The sequence below is a fragment of the Periophthalmus magnuspinnatus genome, chromosome 3, assembly GCF_009829125.3.
Source record: "Periophthalmus magnuspinnatus isolate fPerMag1 chromosome 3, fPerMag1.2.pri, whole genome shotgun sequence".
Classification (NCBI taxonomy): Eukaryota; Metazoa; Chordata; class Actinopteri; order Gobiiformes; family Gobiidae; genus Periophthalmus; species Periophthalmus magnuspinnatus.
Window position 1 is genome coordinate 1,889,789 of NC_047128.1, and position 25,613 is coordinate 1,915,401.

Here is a 25,613-nt window from a genome sequence, read left to right on the forward strand (position 1 = left end):
AAGAGAAGAAAAACATTTTCCATTAGAGTTGTGGGAATCGTGGTATTCCCAGCAGTCTCCAAATCCCAAGCATTAACCAGGCCTAACCAGGCCTAACCAGGCCTAACCCGGCTTAGCTTCAGAGATCACAGAAGATCAGGCTTTGACAAGATGGAAGAACCATCTAGAACCTTGGCACAGCTCCTATTTGTTTTTTAACCGGGCCAGTGCTAAAAAGTAGTATCGTTAAACAGCCTCACCTCCAATATATCCAGTCTATTTTTCTTATCCTAAAATGAGTTGAATTTCCCCTTGAATGACCCCAGTTTAATAAAGACAGTTCAGAACGTCCCAGGAGCAGAGAAGAGGCCTGTGTGTCCTCTTAAAGGGGAAAACAACAAGGATTTAATAAAAAAAAGAGGAGCACTGCAAGGTTAATCGCAATAGTAGCACGTCAGCTAGCTCACTGTGTCTCAAAGCTAACAGTCACTTTTATTAAAATTGAAAAACATAAAATACACAACTTATTAAAATTCAAATTAATTCAAATAAAGACTATACAATTATTTTTCATGTGTAGAATACTTAAGTTTGGAGATTTGTTTTAATATTTATTATGCCTCAAAGTTAGCTTTAGCGTTAGCCTTGAGACAGAAACATGTCTCTTTCTAAACACAGAAGTGTCCTCTGGTGAAGTATTCATTTAATTTCTGTAGTGTTGTCATGTGACATCCACAGCTCTCTGTCCACTGCCTTATCTTTAAATATTTATTCATTTTAGTGTAACTCTGCAAAAACCTCATAGATCAAATTGGACAGGAAGTAGTGACGCTAACAGAGAGGTTGCCAGGCGCTGTTGTGCATAGAGCCTATCGAATCATCACTTAATTTCCTCCACAACAAAATTTCTCGTCTTATTCCGCATACAAACTGCTAACCCTGTAGTTTAGCTTTGTACAAACATGTTCTGAAATGTGATTCTTGTATTAGATTGTCAGTTCATATTTCAGTTCTTCTGGACTTTGACTTTGAACAGAATCCCATTATTAAATCAGTACTATTAAATATCAAGACCAGTTGGTTTAGCTCTACCCACACTCAAAATATTCCTTAGATAAAGAGTGACTTCCGTGGAGGCTTTTCACAGAGGAACAGAGCAGAAGGAGGAAGAGCATTGTAAGATAATGATCCCATATTTAGTGTCACTGTTTGTTCACTTTTTGACTCACAAACTGTTACTAAGCTAAAGATGTTTTAATGCATCATCGCTCACTAAACTCCAGCCTCTAAGCAAAAGTATATCTGCCCTCTACTGGTGAAAAAAATCAAATAAACTTATAGGACGGCAACTTTAATGTCCTATAAATTACGTGTTTTCAAATCTTTTTCAGGCTTTTCAAATTACTTTGGACACATTTGTCATTCTGTATACTTTAGGTGTAATGTAGCTCCGTTATTTAAAAAAAAAAACAGTCAGGAGCTCATTTGGTATAGAGTTTGTCCACTCTTGCAAAGGTTGGAGGTTCGAATCTCACTCTCAGCATCAATGTTTGAGAGACAGGTTGGCGGTGCAATTCTAGCTCCCACAGATGAATATTGCTGTTCTGTCCCTCGGCAAGACACTTAACCCACCTCGTCCCCAGTGTCTGTGCATGAATGTGTGAGTGGTTCCTTGACGTAAAGTGCTTTGAATGTCTTGAAGGTGGAAAAGCGCTATATAAAAATGTCTTTACCATTTTTAACAAGCAGTCTTTTAACAGATTTAATATAATTCATGCTAAAGGTACTGACTCTACAATTAATCAATAAAAATGGAGATGAGGAGGATGAGGAAAAGGAAGAGGAGGAGGAAGAGGAGCATGGGACCAGCATATACGCATTAAAATCACATTTTGCATTGGCCCTTCAAAACCTCCCCTCCAGACCAACCATACAATTCTCCTTTGACATTTTCTTGATAAAAAACACATAACAAATTTGACAGATGATAAAATACTGCTTCTTGTTCAAACATTAAAAATATATATCGACAAAGTTCAAGCGCTCCCCAGACGTTTGGACAATCGATACACGCTGTTTCACTGAGACAGGATCGAGACACGGAGAAGACACAAGATTTATGTTCAAGAGAGTGGCTTATGTCTCCCCATAGACCACAATAGAAAAACTTTTAAACCACTCCTATTCTAATGTTATGATATAATCTGAAAGGTCTGTCTGTCAAGTAAGCGCTTTGTTTTTATGCCAAAACAGCCCACGATTTGGCTGCTGTCTAGTTCCTTATTCGTTTATTCAATGGGTTTTAATGGGAAGAAACGCAGAGGATGACAATAATATTAATCACGTTGGCAGCTATCACAAAAACACTGCGAAAAGCTGTGTGTTCAAACATTAGAGACGTTACATAAATGTGCGAATGTCTAAACTAAAAAGAAAGAGATTCAACTTACTTACAATAGGCCTAATTATCTTAACGTTAAAACGACAACAAAAGGCCGTTTCTGTTCAGCTGCTGTGGGCGGGTTATTCTTGATTTTTTTTGTTACTGATAAAATTATAGTGGGAAAAAAAATGCTTTAAGTTGACTGTTTTACAAATAGTCCGCCTCCTACGTCTCAGACTTGCTCCAGCTACACACTCCATCCCTCCGCTCCACCTCTCCCTGCTCCTGTCCCGCTCTTGCAGGACCAAGCTCTGATCCTGGGGAGACAAAAGCCGTCCCCGTCCTCTGGAACTCCCTACTTCAGCAACTCCATGACTGCACTGATCTCGCCGCCTTGAAGAAACATCTCAAAACCCATCTGTTTAGAGCTGCTTTTCTTGTAGGCTGGTTGTTTGTTAGCGTTACTGTGTTTTTCAACCTCCGCTCTGGCCTCTGTAAACTGTGAAAACCACTTATAAACTCAACAAGGTGAATAATTAGAATGTTGAGTAATACGTTTGGACAGTTACGCATTTTTTCTTTACCTCAATTTTTCATATTTTAGACTCGATTAAAAAAAAAGATTGGGTACACAATGCTTTTTATCGAACCAGGAAGTGAATTCACAAAATCGATCAATCAATAATATGAAACTGCTCCTTACCTATATTCTGTTTCAAAGTGTTTTTAGCTGGAAACGGTGGCTCTTTCCTCTCACTCAGCGGTTTAGGCTCATCTTCCGTTTTCAGGACACCACTAGGGGGCAGTGGAGGCGGAGGAGGAGGAGGCGGAGGCGGTGGTGGAGGAGGGGGAGGGCAGGATGGCGGTGTCATGGGGGGTCCGGTGAAGATCTGAACTGGTATATCTTTGGGTTTTCCCGGCTCCTTCTTGGTTTTGGGAGTGTTTCTGGTTTTCGGGGTGGGGCGTGTCGAAGGAACCGCGGTGGGACCCAGGCTGATGATGGAGAAGGGCTGAGGGTCTTGATTTGACCCAGGGGAGGGGGGCTTTGACTGGGACGTCTTCAAAATGTACTGCCCCTGACGCTTCTAAAACAAAAGAGAGAAATGTAGATGAATTGAGTACAGCTGGGTAAGAAGTAAATACAGATTATAATTGGTTTGTCCCTTCAAGGCTTATGTAGTTTATAGAAAAGATGGAGGTATGTGGAGTTTGAAGGTTTAGTATCGTCTTAACCCTAATAAAACATCACAAACTCTAAGGAAAAGGCTCAATAGTTATAGTTTATTCAATGTTATTATTATTATTATTTTGTTACCTCCTCAAAAACAGACCTGGGGTTGTGTTTTGTTTCATTCACACATGTTTGAGTAACTCTTTATTATTAGTCTGAGCATCTCCAAAGCTCAAAATGCTCTGATCCACCTTGTGATGTCACGTAGTTTTCAAGTGAACAGCTCCTTTTACCTTTAGTTCAGTACAGACTGGCAAATCCAGGGCTGAAATGATCCAAATGATTCTAGTGAAGGTGTGTGGAGTTTAAAAACACAGTGGAGCACTTCCTGTATTACCACATGATGACATCACAAGGTGGAACAGAGTGTTTTCAGTTTGAGAGAAGAACTCAGACTAAATATGCAGAATGTGTGTGTTGAACATGTGTGAATGAAACAAAACACAACTCCAGGTCTGTTTGTTACATTATAACAGAGATCAGAAAAGAGCTTAATTTGGCCCGTTCATTTTCAACCCAAAAATATAATAGTTTCTTTAATATTACCAGAGGCACTTTCTACTTCTGAGATCATTTTAAAACTATTGAGACAAGGTCAAATTGTGTTTGTTTGTTCCTGTGCTGGTTTAAGTATTAATATTAGTAGCTTAGATTAATATCTGGGTATAGATTTTTTGACAACCTTATGTTCTAACTTAAAATGGTAAAATGGTACAGTACTTCTGTACTTTGAAGGCACTCGAAGTACTTTACATTAAAGATCCACTCACACATTCACACCCCAGTGTACGCAGACACTGGGAGCGAGGTGGGTTAACAGTATTCATCTGTGGGAGCTGGAACTGCACCGTCAACCTAAGTTAAAATGGATCTGACCACTATACCAACGATACTCTGTCCAATTAGTTTCCGGTCGGATTTTGGTGTGGACAACAGAGCGAACCATTATTGAGAGGAGGAGGGGTGTGACACAAGAAATGTTGCTGGTTATTTGTCAAAAAGCTAATATTAAATTTAATTAATATGTGCTATGGTTATGGTTATGTTTAACAGGAAGTACTGTTAAGTAGAATCCATATCAAAGTTAAAACTAAAATAGAAAAAAACAACAACTCTTTAACCTTTCCCCCCGGTCGGCACCCCTGTTTTAGAACCACAGCACTCTACCAACTGAGCCACCAACTGGCCCACAAGAACTTTAATCAGATTTATGGAAATAAAACTAAAATATTTTTCATCCAAATGATTCCACTAGAGCCATCTCTGTGTTTATAATAAAGGCTCAATATTTTCATTATTGAGATAATTATTATTTTAGTTTGATTAAATATTTATTTAAGGTTCATGATTTGGGGTTATTTTAATATATTTATATGGTTAACATGATTATTGTTTGATTATTTGGTTACTAAATCATTTGACTTGACGACCGGATCTCCGGACTTATTTACATTTTCCCTTTAATTAATTATTGCTAATGTTAATCATAAGTTAAACCTCAGTAATGTTTATTGTCTGTATTATTTTGTGATCTATGGTTAATTATTTAAGACGAGTCCAGGTGCATCATGGGAAAAGTGGAGTGGAGCCAAATGTTTTTCGACCTTCTGTTGTCCTGTAAATGCCTTTTTTGTTTGTATTTATGTGTCCTCAACAATGTGAGCACTCAGTAAAGAGTTTTTAACTGCATTTGGACCGTTCTGTGGATTTATTTCACTTTTGAAGCGACACGACATTTTAAGTCAGTTTAACTTCATGTCGTACCACGTGACCTGTCAGTCTCTGTCCCTCCCTGTTAACGGAACACGAGCCTTTTTTGATTACTTTGCGCTCTTCGAGAAAAATCCTTTCTGGGCAGGAGGGATAAGCAGCAATACCCTATCCAGTTATTTTAATAGATCCATGGTATATAGTCCAGAAAACAAAACAAAAAATGCAGACCAGACCACAGACAGAAGACACTATTGACTTTAAGTGCTACCAAACACTTTATTCTCACTGCATTTTTAATATCTTGCACATCATATTTTTGTTTTTGAAGACTTAAACATACAAGTATTCTTTATATAAATGTGTGGATAATAACGCACTCGTCTCTCACAAAGTTCTGATCTTCACAATATTGCCCACACAACAATACCATGTTTTTTTTAAAGTGGCTTTTCAAAACAATAACCCACATAAATCCTCTTTGTATCTGTGGAGCGTGAAGTGAACTGGTTTAAGGTAAATCAAAAAAACAATATCGCTAACACAGGATGAAAAAACGGCGTTCAGTTTCCAAAAGGCCGTCTCTAAATCTTTGGTGTATTTCCATGACAACCGTGCTCACTGCTGCATCCGGGAACAAGCAGAAACATACACATAACTGGATCTGGGACTTTGATCGCATCGAAATGTGGAAGAAAAAAAAAAGATTTGAGGAAAAATGAGGAATAAATGGTCCAAGACGGCCGTGGACCACTTTCTGACAAGTGTGTTCATTAACTGCCTAAAGCTCTGTTTCAGTGAGAGATCAGTGTAATTAAACTCTTTGAAAAATGAAAGAGAATGTAAACCTTTGGACCACTGTCTCGAATCTGATAACTTCTACTGGGGCCTATATTTCATAAATCAGATTTCTAACGGGGAAGTCGGTGGGCTTGTTTCTTTTATTAATTAGTTTTAGATGAATATTGCGATTTTAAATGTGCAAATTATGACAAAATGATCCATGGCTGTCATAGATTAAAACTACACAGTCCACACAAGCAGCAGCAACAGCTTTAAATGCTCAACTTGACTGTGTTTGGTTAGGGGCTCGGATCCAAAAACCTTTCACATTGATACTATGGCTTAAAGTCCTTTATGCTGACAATAATGATGTTTGTGTAACTGAAAGACTCCATCACTTTTTGCCACTGCGCAAAAAAAACAACCAAATTAATCAATATGCAGTTTTCTTTATGTGGAAAGGCGCAGTAATTAAAATATTAACCATAAACCAGCTCATAATATCTGCATTTTAACAGGTAAACAGCTAAATCTACCACAGTTTTAACACTATGCTGTTTACGTCCACACCAAAAATCATGTTTTCTGGAGTTACTGGATTATTTAAAAGTTATTTTGAAATGATTTGTCAAATACGAAAGTCACCGGGTGTTGTTCATGATCAGACTTCATTTGTGCATGTAAACGCACACTAATCAGATCTAATTATTAGGGTATGCGATAATTATAGTACTGTTGTCATGGTACTAAAATTTCAAACTCCATTTTCATTATAAGACTAAGACGAGACTTGATATGACTCGATACTGATTCTGATACCATGATGATAATAAAAAAAACTATTTCGACAGTTGAATGTGATTTTCAACACTAAATGGTGGTACTTTCTTTTATATTCCCATGTGGTTTTATATCTGTGTAATCCCTCAGTGGTCCAGGTAGTATCTCGTTTAGATACTAGCTTTAATATCGATTAGCGTCTGATTTTCGATATTTTTGACAACTTAAGTGCCAGGCTAAGATCTGATTTTTACGAGTGATGTAAATGTACCCAGCGCAGCATCAGGGGAACGCAACCCATTACTGTTTGAAAGCAGAAAACCCCCAGTTCTTGTATTTGAACATTACACTGCTAAGAGCTGAAGTGCGTCTGGTGTTTTTTTCATAAAAGACATGTACCTCTCTGAAGGAGCGTAATCGGCTGAGCGTCTTCTCTCTCTCTTGATCCACCCACTGCTTCCTCTGCTGCTCCTCCTCCCTCCTCTTCTCCCGCTTCTGCACACCAACACACAAGAGACCGGGATCATTTAAGGAAAATCTCCACTTTGAAAATCCTTTACAGCGCAATACAATGAAATCTAAGCTATTCAACAAATTCACTTTATGGATTAGTAGCAAGGATATCGAGGGTATAAAAATCGTAATCCTGTTTAGAAGAAAGACAAAATGGGAAGTGTTTTTAAGTCTATAATTAAGATTAATATACTTTTTCGAAAGATTACTATGTTTGGTGAAATAGTACACGTGGTAAATATTCATCATAGTTTTACAGCAGTTAAGAGGCAGGTTGTGAAGAAAACAAAAAGCTGGAAAATAAAGAAAGTAGCTGTGGCATGACATTTTTCTGTTTAACCACTGATTCAACAAAATAAAAACGTTCTCATTTACCTTTTTGTCAAATCATAAATCGTGTGTAATTTAGACTAGTTTTGGCCCTTGTTAACATTATGGTTGCTAGGTAACAGCACTCTATGTCACATCTGCTGACCGTGTCCAACCAGGAAGTAAAATTACAACTTTCAACAAAATTACAAAAAAAAATAGAAACGAATAGGTAACATTTTTACTAAAATCTTAAATATAATGATTTTGTTTTAGAGAACTGAGCAGACTAACCTACACACTTTAAAGGTCCTATATTACACAAAAATGACTCTTGTGAGCTTTTAGCAATGTTATAATACTGTTATCTCCTCAAAAACATACTTGGAGTTGTGTTTTTTTCATTCTCACATGTTTGAGTGACACTTTATTATTAGTCTGTCTAATCTCCAAAGCTCAAAATGCTCTGTTCCACCTTGTGATGTCATGACGTCAAGTGGTTCAAGTTAAGAGCTACATTTTACCTTTATTTCAGCACTTCCTGTACCATGACATGACATCACAAGGTGGAACAGAGTGTTTTTCAGTTTGAGAGAAGAATTTAGCCTAAATGTGCAGGGTTTGTGTTAAACATGTGTGAATGAAACAAAACACACCTCCAGGTCTGTTTGTGATGAGGAAACATTAAAACATGGATCAGAAAAACAGCGTCATACGGGCCCTTTAGATTGTGATGTTTTTTTTCACAATAATCGTCATAACCCTAAAATTAACAGTAACATATAAATGCAAAGTGACCCCTATACTATTATGGGCCTTACATTACAGTGCTGTACTCTTCCATTTCATAACTATACCATCTTGTTCATTTACATTTTTGTTACATTTGATAAACAGTTCAATAATATGTTTGAATCATATAATACATATATATATAAAGGTCTACATGACGCTAAAGCTCATACCAGGTGAACTTGGTGGTGCTGGGTGAAGACTTTGGTCGACTCTTCAGCCGCCACCTGCTTCTGCTCACGTGCTTCAACACACTGGTCCTGAACAGAGAGATGACATAGAAGCATTAAGATGGTAGTAGATCACAACCACTACGACTACTACGACTACTACTACAACTACCACGACTACTACTACTAATAATAATACAATAATAATTATGTTTTATACAGCGCTTTTCCAGACGCTCAAAGTCGCTTTACAGTTTCATGCCTTATTCATTCACTAAACACTCGGGGGTGGAAAGATACTACTACAGCCACATCTGCCCTAGGGTAGAGGGTGCAGATCTGCGCCATCGGCCTCTCCAACCATCAACAACACTCCTACATGATATTCAACCAAGGCAACGTGGGTAAAGTGTCTTGCCTAAGGACATAACAACAGTCAAAGCCACTGCTGTCCACTGTGGCACCTGGTATTCTCAGTGGTCTCCAAGTACTAACCACACCCCCCCACCCCGCTTAACTGTCCCATGAAAGGAATCTTGTCCACTGATCCAAAGGTTGGCGGTTCAAATCCCACTCTCGACAAAAGTAGATTTATAATCCTGAAAAAAGATTAATCAACTATTTATAATACATTCAGTGCAGTAATGTAGATAGATCAGCAAAACTAAGCGGAATGTATCAATACAACATGAATATTCTTAGTTTATTATTTCAAAAGAAGTTGGATCAGCCGCGAGAATGAGCAGACGCCATTTAGGACAGAAATTAAATCACTGAAATCTAAAAATACATCTGTGCAGGAGCGTAAAAACATTAGCAAGAGGAAGAAGAGAAGGAAGGAGGAGGAAGTGAAGGAGGGAGGAGAGAGAGGAGGAAGACAAGGAGAAAGAGAGAGGAGAGAGAAAAAGAGGAGGAAGACAAGGAGAGAGGAGAGAGAAAGAAAGAGAGAGGAGGAAGAGAAGGAGAGAGGAGAGAGAGGAGGAAGACAAGAAGAAAGAGAGAGGAGAGAGAAAAAGAGAGGAGGAAGAGAAGGAGAGAGGAGAGAGAGAGAGGAGGAAGACAAGGAGAGAGGAGAGAGAGAGAAAGAGAGAGGAGGAAGACAAGGAGAAAGAGAGAGGAGAGAGAAAAAGAGGAGGAAGACAAGGAGAGAGGAGAGAGAAAGAGAGAGGAGCAAGAGAAGGAGAGAGAAGAGAGCTAGAGAAGAGGTAGACAAGGAGATACTTCCTGATTTGATTACAGCTCTAAAATGATAATGTGATGTGTGATGCCGTACCGACGCATCAGGAGTGTTTCTGTATTATTACTTTTACAGTACAGGGTTTGCCTTAAAAGCAGAGCCACACTGGCTGAATGTGAGGATTATTTCAAGACATACAGCAAACGGTCACACTTCCTTGTTTAATTCTGCCTTGCTCCCGTCACAATCCTGATGTAGATTTGATTTGACGGTGTTCTAGTCCTGGCAAAATACTGGTTTAGTCCTAGTTTAGTCCTGAGCCCAGTTTAATGCTGATGTAGACTTGGTTCTGGTTTCCTGGTTTGATCTCGTTTGGCCCTGGTATAGTCCTGGTTAAGTCCTGGTCTAGTCCTGGTCTAGTCCTGGTCTAGTCCTGGTCTAGTCCTGGTCTAGTCCTGGTCTAGTCCTGGCCTAGTCCTGGCCTAGTCCTGGCCTAGTCCTGGTCTAGTCCTGGCCTCGTCCTGGCCTCGTCCTGGCCTAGTCCTGGCCTAGTCCTGGCCTAGTCCTGGTCTAGTCCTGGCCTCGTCCTGGCCTAGTCCTGGCCTAGTCCTGGTCTAGTCCTGGTCTAGTCCTGGAGTTATGCTGCATTCACACTTGTCCTTGTTTAGTCCTGGTTTGATCCAGACATAATCCTGTTGGAGATTTGCTTTGGCCCTGTTTTAGTCCTGATCCACTTCCAGGCCTAGAGTCTCGAGGTGTAGTTTTGGGTTTAGTTCAAGTGTGCCTTAGGCTTAGGTACGTAACTTAAGTAAACTGGGGGCTTTAAATTACATTATAATCCCTAAATATACTGGAATACTCAAGTTCCCAGCTGCAGGTATTTTACTGATAAAACCATAAAACCTGGTCCTAACCTTCTTGTTCCTGAGGTAGGCTCTTCTTGCACAGATGCTGCCTCTCTTGGTTTCCAGAGTTTGAAGTCGTTTTTTGAGCTGTCGGAGAACTGGGGACTCGGTCTGGATCCCGGTTTGGACCAGGCTCTGCAGCTCCTCCGGGTCCTCACACACATCATAATACACCACCTCCTCATTCAGCTCTGGAAAAACACAACACCACAAGACTTTCAAGATCTGAAGGAGTTCACTGTACAAGTAGGCAAGTAAAATTACACAATATGGCTTTATATGTCAAAGCCCGCTCTCGTGTGAGTTTGGATGGGAGACCGCTGGGAATATCAGGTGGGCAGAAGTCGATCTTGTGGAAATAGATGTTGTGTTCTTAGGCAAGACACTGCACCCACACTGCCTAGTATGAATGTGGTGTGTGTGTGTGTGTGTGTGTGTGTGTGTGTGCGTGTGTGACTATTGGTGGTGATTGGAGGGGCTGATGGCACAGATCAATAGCCTCACGCCCACCAGTCTACCGCACGCAGCTGTGACTACAAAAAGTAGAGTCTAAGTCTTGTAGAGCTGTCTTTTGTTTTATTAATTTATTTATGATGTTATATTCTTAGCATTTGGGTTTGTATATAGTTTACAGGATATTTTCATCTTTAAATAAATAAAAATAACATGTTTATCCCAGTATTATTAAGTTGTGTGTTACTGTTTAGTTAAAATCCATTGCGCTATATATGGAATCTGCAATAGTATTGGGAGCGCCCTCTAGTGGAGATGGCAACACACAGCACACCCGTTGATTCCTGGTTTACTAAGGGTTTGTAATATTCTCCATGATCTAACAGGGTAATTCAATTTTGTATGTTTTTTTTTTTAAGTTTATTTTGATATCTTTATATTAACAGATTAGTTTACAATATTTTAGGAGCAAAAAACACACCAAAGTTTAAAAAAAAGAGATTATCTTGAGAAAACATGTTATATTTATTTAGTACAGTGGTTTCAAATGTGGGGGTCGCAAGGTTTGAACTGGAGAGGAGGAGATAACTTAAATTCGTATTAAATTCCCGCAGTATATTTTTGTGAAATCGGTCAGCAACAAAATATCCTAAATAAATAAATAAATAAAAATACAAATAAAACTGGTTTAAAGTGTATGGTAAGATGGAAGTATTACAGAGGTCAATTTCATTTTGCAGTGAGGGGAGGTTTCAAGGTTTTTATGTATTATTTATCTGTTTTATTCACTAGGACAGTGTGGAGGAGACAAGCCCATTCAGAATTTAGTTTTTTTTTGTGGTTTTCTTGGGGGTCCCGCCCTGAAAAGCTGGGACTTCCCTGGTTTAGCGTTAACTTCTTCAGACATATCGTTACCTTTGATTTGCCTTCGGACAGTGTCGATCTGAGCCATCAGCAGCTGCTCCTCGTTCTTCAGGATTTCAAACTTTGCGTCATAAAGTTCTAGTTGTGTCTCATAAAACCTGAGCTCCAGCTGGTCCACAGAGTCCTCCGAGTCTGGACCAGAACCAGAGTCAGGACTGTGCGGGGCGGACAGGGCTTCCATCTGAAACGACAATGGGATTATTGTAATGGACACGAGAGCTGGGGGGATTTACACAAGATGAGAACGAGACATGACATTGGGTCTATGAGAACAAGACAAGATGAGATTTTGACTCATAATTCATAATACAAAACCTGTAATAGTCTTCCTGAAGATGTGAGACGGGCTCTATTTGACAATGTTTAAATCCAGACTCCAAACGATTTTTCCTCTTCTCTTTTAATGTTTTACTCTGCTTATTTATGTTTTGATTTGTTGTAGTGACTTTAATGTGTTTCTTATTCTTATTGCGCTATAGAAATAAACGTGCCTTGCCTGCCCTAAATACATTGTGACGCTTAGTTTACGATTTTGTCCGTGCCAATTTTTTTTTGCTTTTGATTTGATTCATACAGGGTCGGTAAAACGATCATAGTTTGGAGCTGAGTTCAGACTTTGGAGGAATAAAGTAAAGAAACTAATATTTGAATTTGTTTTAATAAGACAATAAAACAAAACAAAATATAAACCATTATTTTGATCAAACAATATGATATCAAAATTGTAACACATTTTTAAAGTCATATCTCGGGGTTCACCGGAACTAGAGATAGACAGATATATCGCTTGGCTGATAAATCGGTCCGATATCTGGACTTTTTAGCGTCAGATATTGTTCTTAAATCTCCAGCACGGGTCGATATTTTGTTTTGTCGACCTGCTGCCTAAAAAATACACACAAAGCTTTATATTAATATTAATTATATGAAGCGATAACTGCAGAAAATGTGACAGCGCTCTGGTAGGTTTGAGGTAAACAAAAAGGACTGTGGGTGAGTTTGTAATAGATTAAAATGACATAATCTGGAGAAAATAGCCCAAAAATATCGGCAGAACTATCGGCCATGAAAAAAAAAAAAACTTTACTGTAAATTTTGTTGGATCAGATATCAGCTTCTATCAGTTCAGCAGATATTCTGATTAAAAATGATGGAATAAAACTATTTTGGTAAAATGTTTTTATAGCCCTTCTCTCTCTTGTGGGTACTTAAAGCTGTAGGATCAGAACTGAAAAGGCTGGATCGGTGCATTCCTAGTCATATCGCCCAGCCTGATTCCATTCTTTCATTAGCATTCATTCAAGAGACTTTATATATATTTACCTGATGGATTTTAGTACAAAAAGCGTATCCCTAAAAAAAAAAAAGGCTTAAATTTTCCTGGCCTGAAGCATTCCGATCTCTGTGATAATCCCGTACCACAATGGAAAAGCCGGAAATCTCCTCTCAAGGTCGCAGTGAAACGGGCAAATAAAAAGAAAACTAGACTCCCCAGAGCTGCTGAGACAGGCCTCGGAAACAAGAGTCAAGGACGACGAAAATAAACTAAAGAAGCATGATTTATTTCCTCAAATTAGTATGAAGCTGCGACACAGACGAATTCTGAGAGATTAAGCGCTATTAAAATGTGCCAATTAACCAACAATATAAATGTGAACTTCATAAAGGCTAGCACAGAAATTTTGTGTTAAAAAAATCATGCAAAAATAGTGAAGGAAATACACATCCACCATCTTTGTCTTTTTCAAATGTTCAAAATGTTTTCAAATCCAATACAACCATTGTGTTTGGAAAAAAAGGTGTGGTCATTATTAAAGGTAGACTCTGTAACTTTTCTGGTGGTGGACGATGTTATTGCGTTGCCTGGAATGTTCCAAAGTATGTGAATCCGTGCAGTGTTGACTTGTTGTTGCACAGAACCACAGAACATCTGACACAAATCAACCTACTTTATATCATATTTTAGCGCCAAAACTTTTCCCAAATTCTCCATTGAAAGGAACAGGATTTTCACTTCACTGGAAATGCTACTACAAAGAAAACGTGGTTTAGTTGCATTTATGAGGAAAAGTGGGTGGGGCCAAATAAGGTAAATTACTCCTCTCTCCTGCTCGCACCATCTCCTACTCGTCCAACCAGCGCCCAGTCTGCCCAATTTAAACCCCCAACACAGATGCTCCACCACCTCCCCAGCAGCTCCCCTTCAGCTTTGCATCATCCCACTGTCCCCTTCACTCCCTCAGCCTCACCTCCATCACCTCCAGTGTCCAGACCCAGGGGGGAAGACATCTTGTAAACGTCATGTAACCGCCCACGTCCTTCATCACAAAGTCTTCTGCCGGGGTCTGAGAGCCAACTCAATCAATAAAGTCTAACCAATATGTTGCTTTTGTGTCTGTCTGAGTCTTTCATTACATTTACATTTTCTTCTGTTAAAGCTCAAAACACATGTAAAAATGTGAAAGAGCTGCTACAGTTTAATAACAAATATAAAAGTCTACAACTCAGCTAAATATTTAGTTTGTACCTGACATTGAAAGCAAGAAAATCAAGTAAACAGTGAAGAGTGAAACCACAGGGACACTGCAGACACGCTCATGTTATCACTGATACAGACTCTAGATCAGACACAGAAGAACTGAACCTTTCTCTCCTTAAAAAAAACATGTTTCTGAGTCCGTTTGTTTGAGAAATTAATTGTTGTGGGGCGTCGGCTAACAAGCTAGCTAAACTCACAGTCAGCAACAACAGAGAGACTCCTTTCTGTTTCCATGATGCTGTATTAAGATAATTTGAGCAAAACAACAGCTCCATGAACAAAAATGAGGCCAAAAGAAGCAAAGAAACACATTTTGTCTGTTTGTCCATAGTTCTGCTGAATGTTGACTGGCGTTTTTCAAATAAAACGATGTCACTGCATGTATTTTCACTGTGAGTGGCCTGTCCACAGATCTGACTTGTAACTTGTCCTGGTGCCACTACCTGCTTGTCTCCACGGGAATAGATTAGATTAATGTCATCAGTGGTGGAAGAAGTACTCAGTTTGGTTATTTAAGTAAAAGTACAGATAACAGAGTAAAAAAAAAACAAAAAACTCAAGTGAAAGTAACAGTATCACATGACAACATCTACTTTTTACTCTTTAGGTACATTTTTAAAAAGGTACTTTAATATTTTTACTTAAGTAGAAGTATTTTGCGCACATTTTGAGGTCTTATAATGTGGTGATTTTTTTATTTGTATGTTTGTGTTTGCTCAAATTATGATATTATGATGTTAAAAATAAAACCCTCAGCCTTTTCAGTAGGTCTCAAAAAGTAATAAAAAATACATTTACTTGTCAATCCAGTTAAAAAATGTAGTAGAGTAGACAGTACAGATACCTGCTCTCAAGTGTAGTGAAGTAAAAGCAAAAAGTATACATTTTAAAATGTAGTTAAGTAACGTAAATGTTTACTTAAGTACAGTACTTTACTCTTTTTACTTTTTATGTTCCACCACTGAATGCCAAACAGGGGAACGTTCCAGGCAAAGTAATAACATCTCAATGGAAACAAGTAGATCACCAACGCTCCACCAGAAAAGTTACATAATGTACCTTTAACTTAGCCGTATGAATGTTGACTTGACCTTGTCTTGTTCCTGCTTCTGTTACAGGCCCGTACGTTTACATTGCAAATGATCGTCTCCCTGTCAGTTTCACTACGTCTGTCCAAATATAAACACACACTTGTATTACAGACTACTGCATCATGTTCCCTTCAATGTAACCATTTCACAATATTACGCAACTCTTTCACTCTACCCTAAATCCATCACAGCACCTTCCACGCCTCCTGTATAACATAACACTAACACCTCTGTAGTGTTATGTTATACAGGTGGGTTAGACACGGCATCATTAAAATAGCTATTCCTTCTGTGCATCATAGTGTAAGTATTAGGGATGGGACGATAAACAATAATATCGTTTATCGTTAATCATGAGAATCGCCAACAAAGATAATCACCAGAACAGAACAAACCTACTTCTCCCAGATGAACTCTCCCGGAGCATCCTGGAGCAACAGTTTAAATATGGAAGGCATTCATAATATTTAAATTATTCATATTCATAAAATTGTTCAGCTTTTAAAAATAATTATTGTGATATTATCGTTAATTGCGATTATTTTGGCCATGATCATTTGATAATTTGAATATCGTCCCATGCGTAATAAGTATAAGCTTTAATTGTGAAACACTTTTGGCCAATGTTGTTATAAATGTATAAATACAGCTGACAGTGGGTAAATTTTCAAGACCAGTATAAATGACATAACTAGAATAATGAGATAACCGAATAATTGGATCAGGTTTTTTTTCTGTGCTCAAAATGAATGAGATCATCAAAACACCGGGTGACTCGTGTCATTTACTAAGTAGATTTTTAGAGTAACTGTTGTATTTAAAATAATTCCTTTAATCTTTAACATTTAAGGCTGTTTCTCTGACCCATTCTCCAGTTCAATTCTACATAAAACCTACTCAGCGTGTTTAAATCGCTCTTGCGGAATAAATCCAGTTATTGCATTGACTACTGCTGTCGGGCTCATTCTGGTCTTAAATGTTCGTATGATCCTGGTGTTTTTATTTCACTATTGTGTCTGTAACTCAAGATATGAACATTAATAAGAGACAAGTCGTGTGGTTCTTTGAGTCTTACGGTTGAAAATTTTGGCTCTTTGTACCTAACTTGTTCGCCACCCCTGCGATAGAGCACACACACACTTGCTCTTTATCTTCATCTCTGTCTCTCTCTGACACACACAACTACTGAACACACTTCAGAAACACATGTAGGGCCTGTATAATATAAACTGATGGAATATTTTTTGTTTATTTTTTAAATTATTTTAAGCTATTTATCTATTATCTTGTTTTATTGCATGTACCATTTTCCTTCTGTTCTTTAACTGTGCGGTGCAATACTGGAATTTCCCCACTGTGGGACTAATAAAGGCAGATCTTATCTTATCTTATTAAAATATTAACACAAGCATAAGTCAGGTGTTATTTCCAAACCACATCACAGATTTTCTTACCTTGTTGGAGTGATGGGATAATCTCAGTGGGATTTTTTATTATCTGGAGCCAAGGTTTCAATTACATCCACAAAACACTGTTTTAAAAATTCTCCTTCGTTGTACATTTTTTTTAGCACGGGCAATCTTCCAGGCCACTTTATAGGATGCAAGTGTCACAGTTTCTCCATGCTTGTTCCATTGCTGAAACATTTCAGTCTTTTTACCTGCTTTTCAAGGTGCTCAGTTTGTGCTTGCGTAGTTCAGAACCTTTGGGGAATTCCTTGTCCATATGAGCCTGGAGAGGCTAAAATGAGGCTAAAGATTTGAAGCCTTGAAATGTGATATTGTAGTATTGCAGATTAAACAGGGTGATGTGCCATTCCGTTCAATAAAAAAGTAAGCATCTTCCCATTCTTCCAGAAATGTCCCGTGTTCATCCTCATATTTTCAATTAGTTTAGCATTTTGCCATTTTGACTCAAGGGTAACAGTCTGCACGCGCATCAAATGTTTACTTATTTTCGCGGCATTAGACGTGACCCGCGCAGATGACCCGCGGTCCCGTGTCAGACGCAGCGTAAAAAAAGCTGATAAATCAGTTTTTATATATTGTTTATTATTTGTTTTAATAAGCCCTGGTGGATTTGAATGTGTTTTAAGAGAGAAAAAATAAGTGAAACATGAGACAATGCAAAGAGCCGCAGTATATAGAAAATATTATACGAGGCAAAGAGCCGCATTCCTATTGGCAGAGAGCCGCATGCGGCTCGAGAGCCGCGTGTTCGCCACCCCTGCTCTATCGGGTTGAGATCTGGTGACTGTGGGGGCCATTGTAGTACAGTGAACCCATTGTCATGTTCAAGAAACCAATTTGAAATGATTGGAGCTTTATGACATGGTGCATTATCCTGCTGGAAGTAGAGGAGGAGGATGGGTACATGGTGGTCATGAAGGGATGGACATGGTCAGAAACAATGTTCAGGTAGCCCGTGGCATTTAAACGATGCCCAATTGGCACTAAGGGACCTAAAGTGTGCCAAGAAAACATCCCCCACACCATTACACCACCACCACCAGCCTGCACAGTGGTAACAAGGCATGATGGATCCATGTTCTCATTCTGTTTACACCAAATTCTGACTCTACCATTTGAATGTCTCAACAGAAATCGAGACTCATCAGACCAGGCAACATTTTTCCAGTCTTCAACTGTCCAATTTTGGTGAGCTCGTGCAAATTGTAGCCTCTTTTTCCTATTTGTGGTGGAGATGAGTGGTACCCGGTGGGGTCTTCTGCTGTTGTAGCCCATCCGCCTCAAGGTTGTGCGTGTTGTGGCTTCACAAATGCTTTGCCTAATTCCTCGGTTGTAACGAGTGGTTATTTCAGTCAACGTTTCTCTTCCATCAGCTTGAATCACTCGGCCCATTCTCCTCTGACCTCTAGCATCAACAAGGCATTTTCGCCCACAGGACTGCCACATACTGGATGTTTTTTCCTTTTCACACCATTCTTTGTAAACCCTAGAAATGGTTGTGCGTGAAAATCCCAGTAACTGAGCAGATTGTGAAATACTCAGACCGGCCCGTCTGGCACCAACAACCATGCCACGCTCAAAATTACTTAAATCACCTTTCTTTCCCATTCTGACATTCAGTTTGGAGTTCAGGAGATTGTCTTGACCAGGACCACACCCCTAAATGCACTGAAGCAACTGCCATGTGATTGGTTGATTAGATAATTTCATTCAGGAGAAATTGAACAGGTGTTCCTAATAATCCTTTAGGTGAGTGTATAACTGCTCTAGCCTCGATGAGTTTCATTAGACTGGAGCCGAACACTGTGGGTGATGTCACACTCCCTTAGTCCACTTCTTTAAACAGTCTATGATCGGCGACGATACTGAAACATTGTATGGATCGGAAGTCGGTTGAATTGATATCCCATTTTGGTCTATAAACTGGTATTAATAAGACAATTTACTGGCCAATGTTGGTGGAAAACACTTTGCAAAGCTGTTCTGTACCTACTTTAAATGATTAATAACAGTTACAAAACACATTTGGACAATTTTTTACCATGCGCTGTTTGTGTTAAAGGGAGTAAATTACATGTTCAGTCTTTACCCTAGTATTGGTTGATATCGGGAATCAGCAAAGCATTGGCACCGGCTGTGTAAAATTTCAATAATCAGATAATGATCAGATTTTTTATGTGCATATAAACATAGCCATTGACATAGTTCATATGGAGGTGCTAACCATCTGTGGAGATATAAAGTGTTTTGCTGTATCTCCACAGACAGGAGGTGGACTGTGCAGAGGGGCTCTTGGCTGATCTCATTACAAACACATGTGTCTCGTGCTGATTTGTTCTGAATCGTGACTTTATGGAGCTTAACAAGATGAATAATTTACCTGCCAACTGTATCCAGGTGAAGAGACTGTGATCTGTGTAAAAAATGCGCAACCCGCCTCTTCCCCCCAAAAATAAAACTAGGGAAGGAAAGGAGTTTGAATATGTACACTGATGGAGGAAAGTATTTTAAAAAAAGGAGTTTATAAATAGATCAAAGGAGTCCGAGTGGAATACCAAACCGACTCTTCTCACTCATTTTAGATATTCTGAGTTTGTAGGTTTCAGCTTTCTGTTATAGGTGACATTTTGAGGACATTCCATAGATAAGATATTTGTTTTGAATTGTCAGTTTATGTTTTGATTTGTTGTATTGTTGTATTTAATGTCTTTCTTATTCTGTAAAGCACTTTAAATTACTTTGTGCATGAATTGTGCTATACAAACAAACTTGCATTGCTTTGCCTTGCCTTCAATTGCTATGGCAACGGTCCTAATTTTGCATCATTCTGAAACCCGCACTGACACGGTGGCTGATTGGCTCGCCCTTCACAACAAGATGGTTCAAATTTCCAAACACTGAGTTGAAGGAGAGTCCACGTACCACACAATATGTAGAATTATTATTATTTCCCTCAGTGTTGAGCTGTCTAGGCCAATGCCCGTAATATTTTTTTTTGCTTCTTGTCATGCATTCAATTTATTCCCCATTCAAGTTACCAGTGAAGTGGCAAGTTCAGCACTGAATGGGTTAAACCTGGAGTGTTTAAATGTAGTTTGAATACCTCGCTGTGCTTTGAGACTCAGTACTTGGGTTTATCTCTCACAGACCTTGTTCTTGATGTCGTTCTTCTTGCGGTTCAGACACATCTCGGTGGCTCTCATGTGCTGCAGCGTCTCTTTGGCCAAAAGGAAGTGCAGTTTTTCCAGCCGAGGAGTCACACAAGCCCAGGCCGCTCCTCCGAAACGGCTCTTATCCTCCGCCATCTGCCTCACCATCCCTGCACGAGACGGGACACACTATGTAAAAACACTTTAATGAGCTTTTAACCATGTATATAATGGTGTTTCCTCATCATTAGATTGCTAGTGTATTTTGATGCCACAAGAGGCTTCTGATATCATTATTGCAGATTATACTGAACAAAATACAAAATAATTATTCATGTATGCTACAGTTTAATATTTAACACACAAGCAAAAACTCCTGCACTCCTGCAACTTTTTATCTAGTTTTACTACACTACGCAAACCTTTTTTTAGGTGTATAAAAAAACCATTGTGCTTCTGTCTGCTCTATAGCTACAATCTCTGACACCCATGCATCGTTATGTTATGATTTGCACATTTTAAATCGCAATATTCACCTAAAACGACTTAATAAAAGAAAACAAGATCGCTAACTTCTGCGTTAGAAAACTGCTGTGTCCAATGGGAGCTGACGAAGCCGTAAACGTCATCACAGCAAAGAGTCGGCACCTCCTATGTATATCTGCACATCACACTAGGATTTTTTTTTTCATTTGTACCAAAATGACTACGCAACACTTCAGAATCCTATGTGCATCATCGATTAAGAAACAGGAGTTGATCGGCAAAAAGGCATACTGAAAATAAGCCACTAAAGATTACTGAAATGCGCACAAATCACTCCAAATACAACTTCGAGAGGGTAAATGAGAAGGAAACAACTATAACATGCATATATAATACAACCCACATAATATACACACATAAAAGCTCTGAAAAGTTGATTTTGCAGAATAGATCTGCTTTAACATTGTAGTAAGTGTTTGGGAAATTTACGATGGGTGTTATGAGAAATAATGACAAAAAGTAATGGGTCAGTAAATAAGATGTATAAAAATGATCCAGAGAGAATGAATTTCACCACCACATACTAAGCTTGTTTCGATTACACAAGACTTTACAAAGGCCTTGTTATCAAATGGTAAAAGATTAACGCATGAAATCTACTGAAACTAGGCCACGACCTCCATCTACAGTGATCTTACCTAAACGATCTTACCTAAACGTTACTTTATTCCATCTGCATTCTATTCTCCCACTAAAATATCAAAAGCTTTTTCAGATACTTTCAACACATTAAGCTAATTTAAGCTTTCTACAAGTGCTCACTGAAAAGCCATTACACTGTATCAACCAAAAAAGTGGTATTTCAAGTATTTTTAATAAACCATATGCTAATGACTAGGACCTCTTTAACAGTTTTTGCTTTGAATAAAAAAAAAAAAAATGCATTATTGATCTGAGATAGGGCCCGATGCCACAGGGAAAGCCAGATACAGGGCAACTATGATAATCTTATATAACAAAGTCAGTTCAGGCATTGAAAATACAGAATTGCTAATGACATCCTCCAGCAAGTTTTATCCAAACTTTGTGTTCGAACTAGGACTTTTAAATATTAACATCATTAAAGTAGGACATCAGCATATTTATATTGAATTTCCAGGTTATAGAGTTTTTGTTCAATGAATCCTTAAGTGTGACTACATAATTAAACTCTGCTCATTGCAAATAGAGATGCTAAAGCAGGGAGTACCTAGAGGACTAAAGAAGAGAGTGAGTGGGGAGGAGGAGCAGGTTCTAGGGATATAAAGAACAGTGTGATTGATATCCACACTTCAAACTCCACTCCTGCAGCCTGGTGTTTGCAATTAAAACTCCTGGCTGTAATCAGGGCAGTCCTGTGTGATATAGTACTTGAAATTGCAGCAAATGCATCTATTTGAACTAAAATTGACAAAAAAAAAAGGACTAGAAACAGTAGACAATGCTATTAAAACACCATTTACACAATGTAGTAGCAAAAAAGGTGTTTAATGTTCAGTTCCTCTTTCATCAGGAGGTCGGTTGTAATCAGTTTTGACAAAATATTTTGATATAAAACACCCAGATTTTCTTTCTACTTGAAGAATATTATTTTGAAGTAATAGTATTTTGACTTGAGTAAAGGTTTGGTGAGTAAGCTTTATGTTTAATATGAATGCTTTGAACAATCATGTTTCTTGCACTGCTCACATATGATATTGATGTTTTTATTATTTTTGACTAAAGCATAAATAAATGGAAAATTTGGGACTTGACTAGAATGTCAATGCCATTTTTTTCACTTACTTGTGTAATTATTCTTATTAATACTTAAGTCACATTATTTTGAATTTACAGTATTTTAATTTGACTATCCCTTACCCATAGACTGTACATGCAAATGGACATAGCTAACCTCGCCTCCACGCTCCAAATAAGAAGTGAGCATGGCCGACCTTCTGGTTCCATCAACTCTGGCTCCAGTTCACTTTCTATTGAAAAACTGTCATTCCTCTCTCTGTGACTGCTGCTGTCAGGTTCATCATTTTGGTCTTAAAATATTTGTATTCATCCTCTCCACATGATCCTGGTATTTTTATTTTTGCTATTGTGCCCATAAATCAAGATATGAACACAAATCAGGTGCCTTCTTTCCCCGAGGTGGCTCCAGCTAATGTTATCAACAGGTTTGATTCATAGTGTTGCTAAGCGCCCTCTCTGTGCTAAACCAGCAGTGTGGGCGGGAGGGGGCATTACCTTCAACAGCCTCACTCCACATTGGCTCTTTGGTTGCTATTCCAAATATGGATTGCAGCTCCAAATTCCCCCCTCTAACTGCTGGTCTCGATGAGCTTCATTTGACTGGAACTTAACGCTATGGATGATGTCACACTCACTTATACAGTCTATGCCCTAACCTCAGCATAACTGTCTCCTCACACGACAGAGCCATTCATTAATTCAGACTGGCACAAAATGGAGAACTAAACAAGCCGCACCTGCCAAAGCTTTAGATGTCTGAGCGAAGTAGTTGACTGTGATGTCTTGTATTGAAGCCACCGCGTTTTCTGCTTTAACTCTCCACTCCTCTGCCTCCTTCTGCAGCTCTGCGATCCTTTTGGGACCCAAGTCTTCAAACTCCAATGATTTCTGAAATGAGTAGAAATAGAGCAGTTATTTAGGTAATGTAAATGTCAAACATCTTAATATTTTGTCTCCATATGGTCCTATTATGTAAACTGTTGAGTTGTCAAAAGTATCAAAAATCAGATGCTAATCGGTAATAAAACTAGATACTCATTTGAGCAAGTAAAGTCACATTCACAGGACAGAAATGAACCTTTCCTGAACAGCTTTAGAATGATCTTGAGCTGTATTAGAACAAGTATAAGACCACACAGACTAGTATATGCCCATGGAGCACTATGGAACCTACTGGACCACTGAGGGATTACACAGATATAAGGCCACATGGTTATATAAAAGAAAGTATTACTATTTAATTCTGAAAATCACATTCTATTGTCTAAATAAAGACTGATTTGTATTATTGTGACATCGGAATCACTGTCGAGCATTGAATCTATTCCTTAGTATTGAAATCAAGTTTCAAATTTTAGTATCGTGGCAACAGTAACTAAAATCTGAAACTTGTTTGATTTGACTGTAGTTTACAGTAAACTTGCTAACCTTATAGTTAAAGCTGCACTATGTAACTTTTCTGGCGGAGGGTCCGTTACCTATTTAATGATTTACTCTTGCACAGTAAATCATTAAACATATCGATCCATAACTTCTTCCATAACATGTGTCCATGTTTTAATTGCTAAAAAATACCTTGAAAAACAAGTATCTTCATTGTGAATGGGCTTGCATCTCCACAAATCTGACTTGTAACTTAGCCTGGTGGCATCACTTGCTCATCTGTCTCCAGTGACAATAGATTACTATTGTATGGGAATCACCAAGCACTATACGGCTGTGGTGGTCTATTCAAAGTCATGAGAGTGTAACTGTGGCTCAGCTCTCTCTATTCTAAGAAGCACTTGTACTAAACAAAGAATAGACCGGTTTATGCACCCTGTGGTGAGAAACTATGTATAAACAACAAGATCTGTCACAACAATCACCATGACAGCACACTGTTCAATAAATAAACAAACACATATTCCGGGGATCAATGCTCCTGTGTAGCTTTTCTTTGCACTAAGGAGGAGGTGGAGTTTTTTCTTTTTTTTGTGGTTTGTGAACATTTAACCAGTTTTGGTCGAAATAATTAATATTTAAGTATAAGATACTATAGATGGCAGCATTGTCAGAAGTATTGAGAATCAGATACTAATCAAAGCTAAAACTAGTATTGAAACTAGATACTCATTTGAACAAGTATGGATACTAAAAAAGTTACATTCACAAGACAGAAATGAACCTTTCCTGAATATCTTTAGAATGATTTTGAGCTGTATCAGACCAAGTATTAGACACATAGACTAGTATATGCCCATGGACCACTATAGTTCATTTAGAGAAAGGTTTATTGGGATTATCCTGCTTTTTGGTTATTTTGACAAAGCGGTACTGTTAGCAATGTTACCACTATACCACACATCAAAATTCATGTAGTGACTGGCCTATACACAATAAAGAAGTCACACAGATGAATAAGGCTTAGTTGTGAATAAACACTCAAAGGCAAAAAATGAAATGACACTATAGTTTTAAGTATCTGCTGATATATGATAGTAACGATTCCAGTGTAGGGACTTATTTTCTTACAACAGATCCAATTGTGTTCTTTGAAATAACTATTGAACAGCTTTGTATGAATAAAACTTCAAACATTGTGAAATGTTCTAGGTCAAAATCAGCCTGTAAATAGTCTTATTATATCCAATTAAAGGTCCTTAACCAATATCATGAAACCGATACTCGATCCAGCAAATTTTTCATTAACAGTACTGAGATTCAATACCACTATCGGTGCATCCCTAGTTTTGTTTAATTTTAGAGGTAAGGCGTCTTTCTTCAGATTTGTATCTAGAATAAAGGACTTACTGTTCCAGTGTCTTTTTGTTTCACATACTGTTTTTGTACAACTGTAATTTGTAACAGTAGAACTCATATGATCAAGTGAGAGCTTCAATATGTATCTTCATAACCAATCGTCTATAACTTACTATTTGTCAAGTTTTTTGAATTTGAGACAACTTGTTTAAATTCTAGACTTATTGTTGTCATCCTGAAATAAAAGTA

General features: G+C 38.3%; 1 protein-coding gene across 1 annotated transcript in view; it reads right to left on the bottom strand.

Moving 5' to 3' along the window:
* The window catches only part of LOC117392020 (WASP homolog-associated protein with actin, membranes and microtubules), a 31,797-nt gene that overhangs the window by 4,008 nt on the left and 2,176 nt on the right, over positions 1 to 25,613 (bottom strand). Inside the window, exons 3-9 of the mRNA XM_033990004.2 lie at positions 23,360 to 23,510; positions 20,358 to 20,527; positions 12,101 to 12,290; positions 10,742 to 10,923; positions 8,654 to 8,740; positions 7,266 to 7,361; positions 3,066 to 3,447 (exon numbers count right to left, since the gene is read on the bottom strand). Of these exons, the coding sequence (XP_033845895.1) occupies positions 3,066 to 3,447; positions 7,266 to 7,361; positions 8,654 to 8,740; positions 10,742 to 10,923; positions 12,101 to 12,290; positions 20,358 to 20,527; positions 23,360 to 23,510 (1,258 nt within the window). The remainder of the gene's footprint in view (positions 1 to 3,065; positions 3,448 to 7,265; positions 7,362 to 8,653; positions 8,741 to 10,741; positions 10,924 to 12,100; positions 12,291 to 20,357; positions 20,528 to 23,359; positions 23,511 to 25,613) is intronic.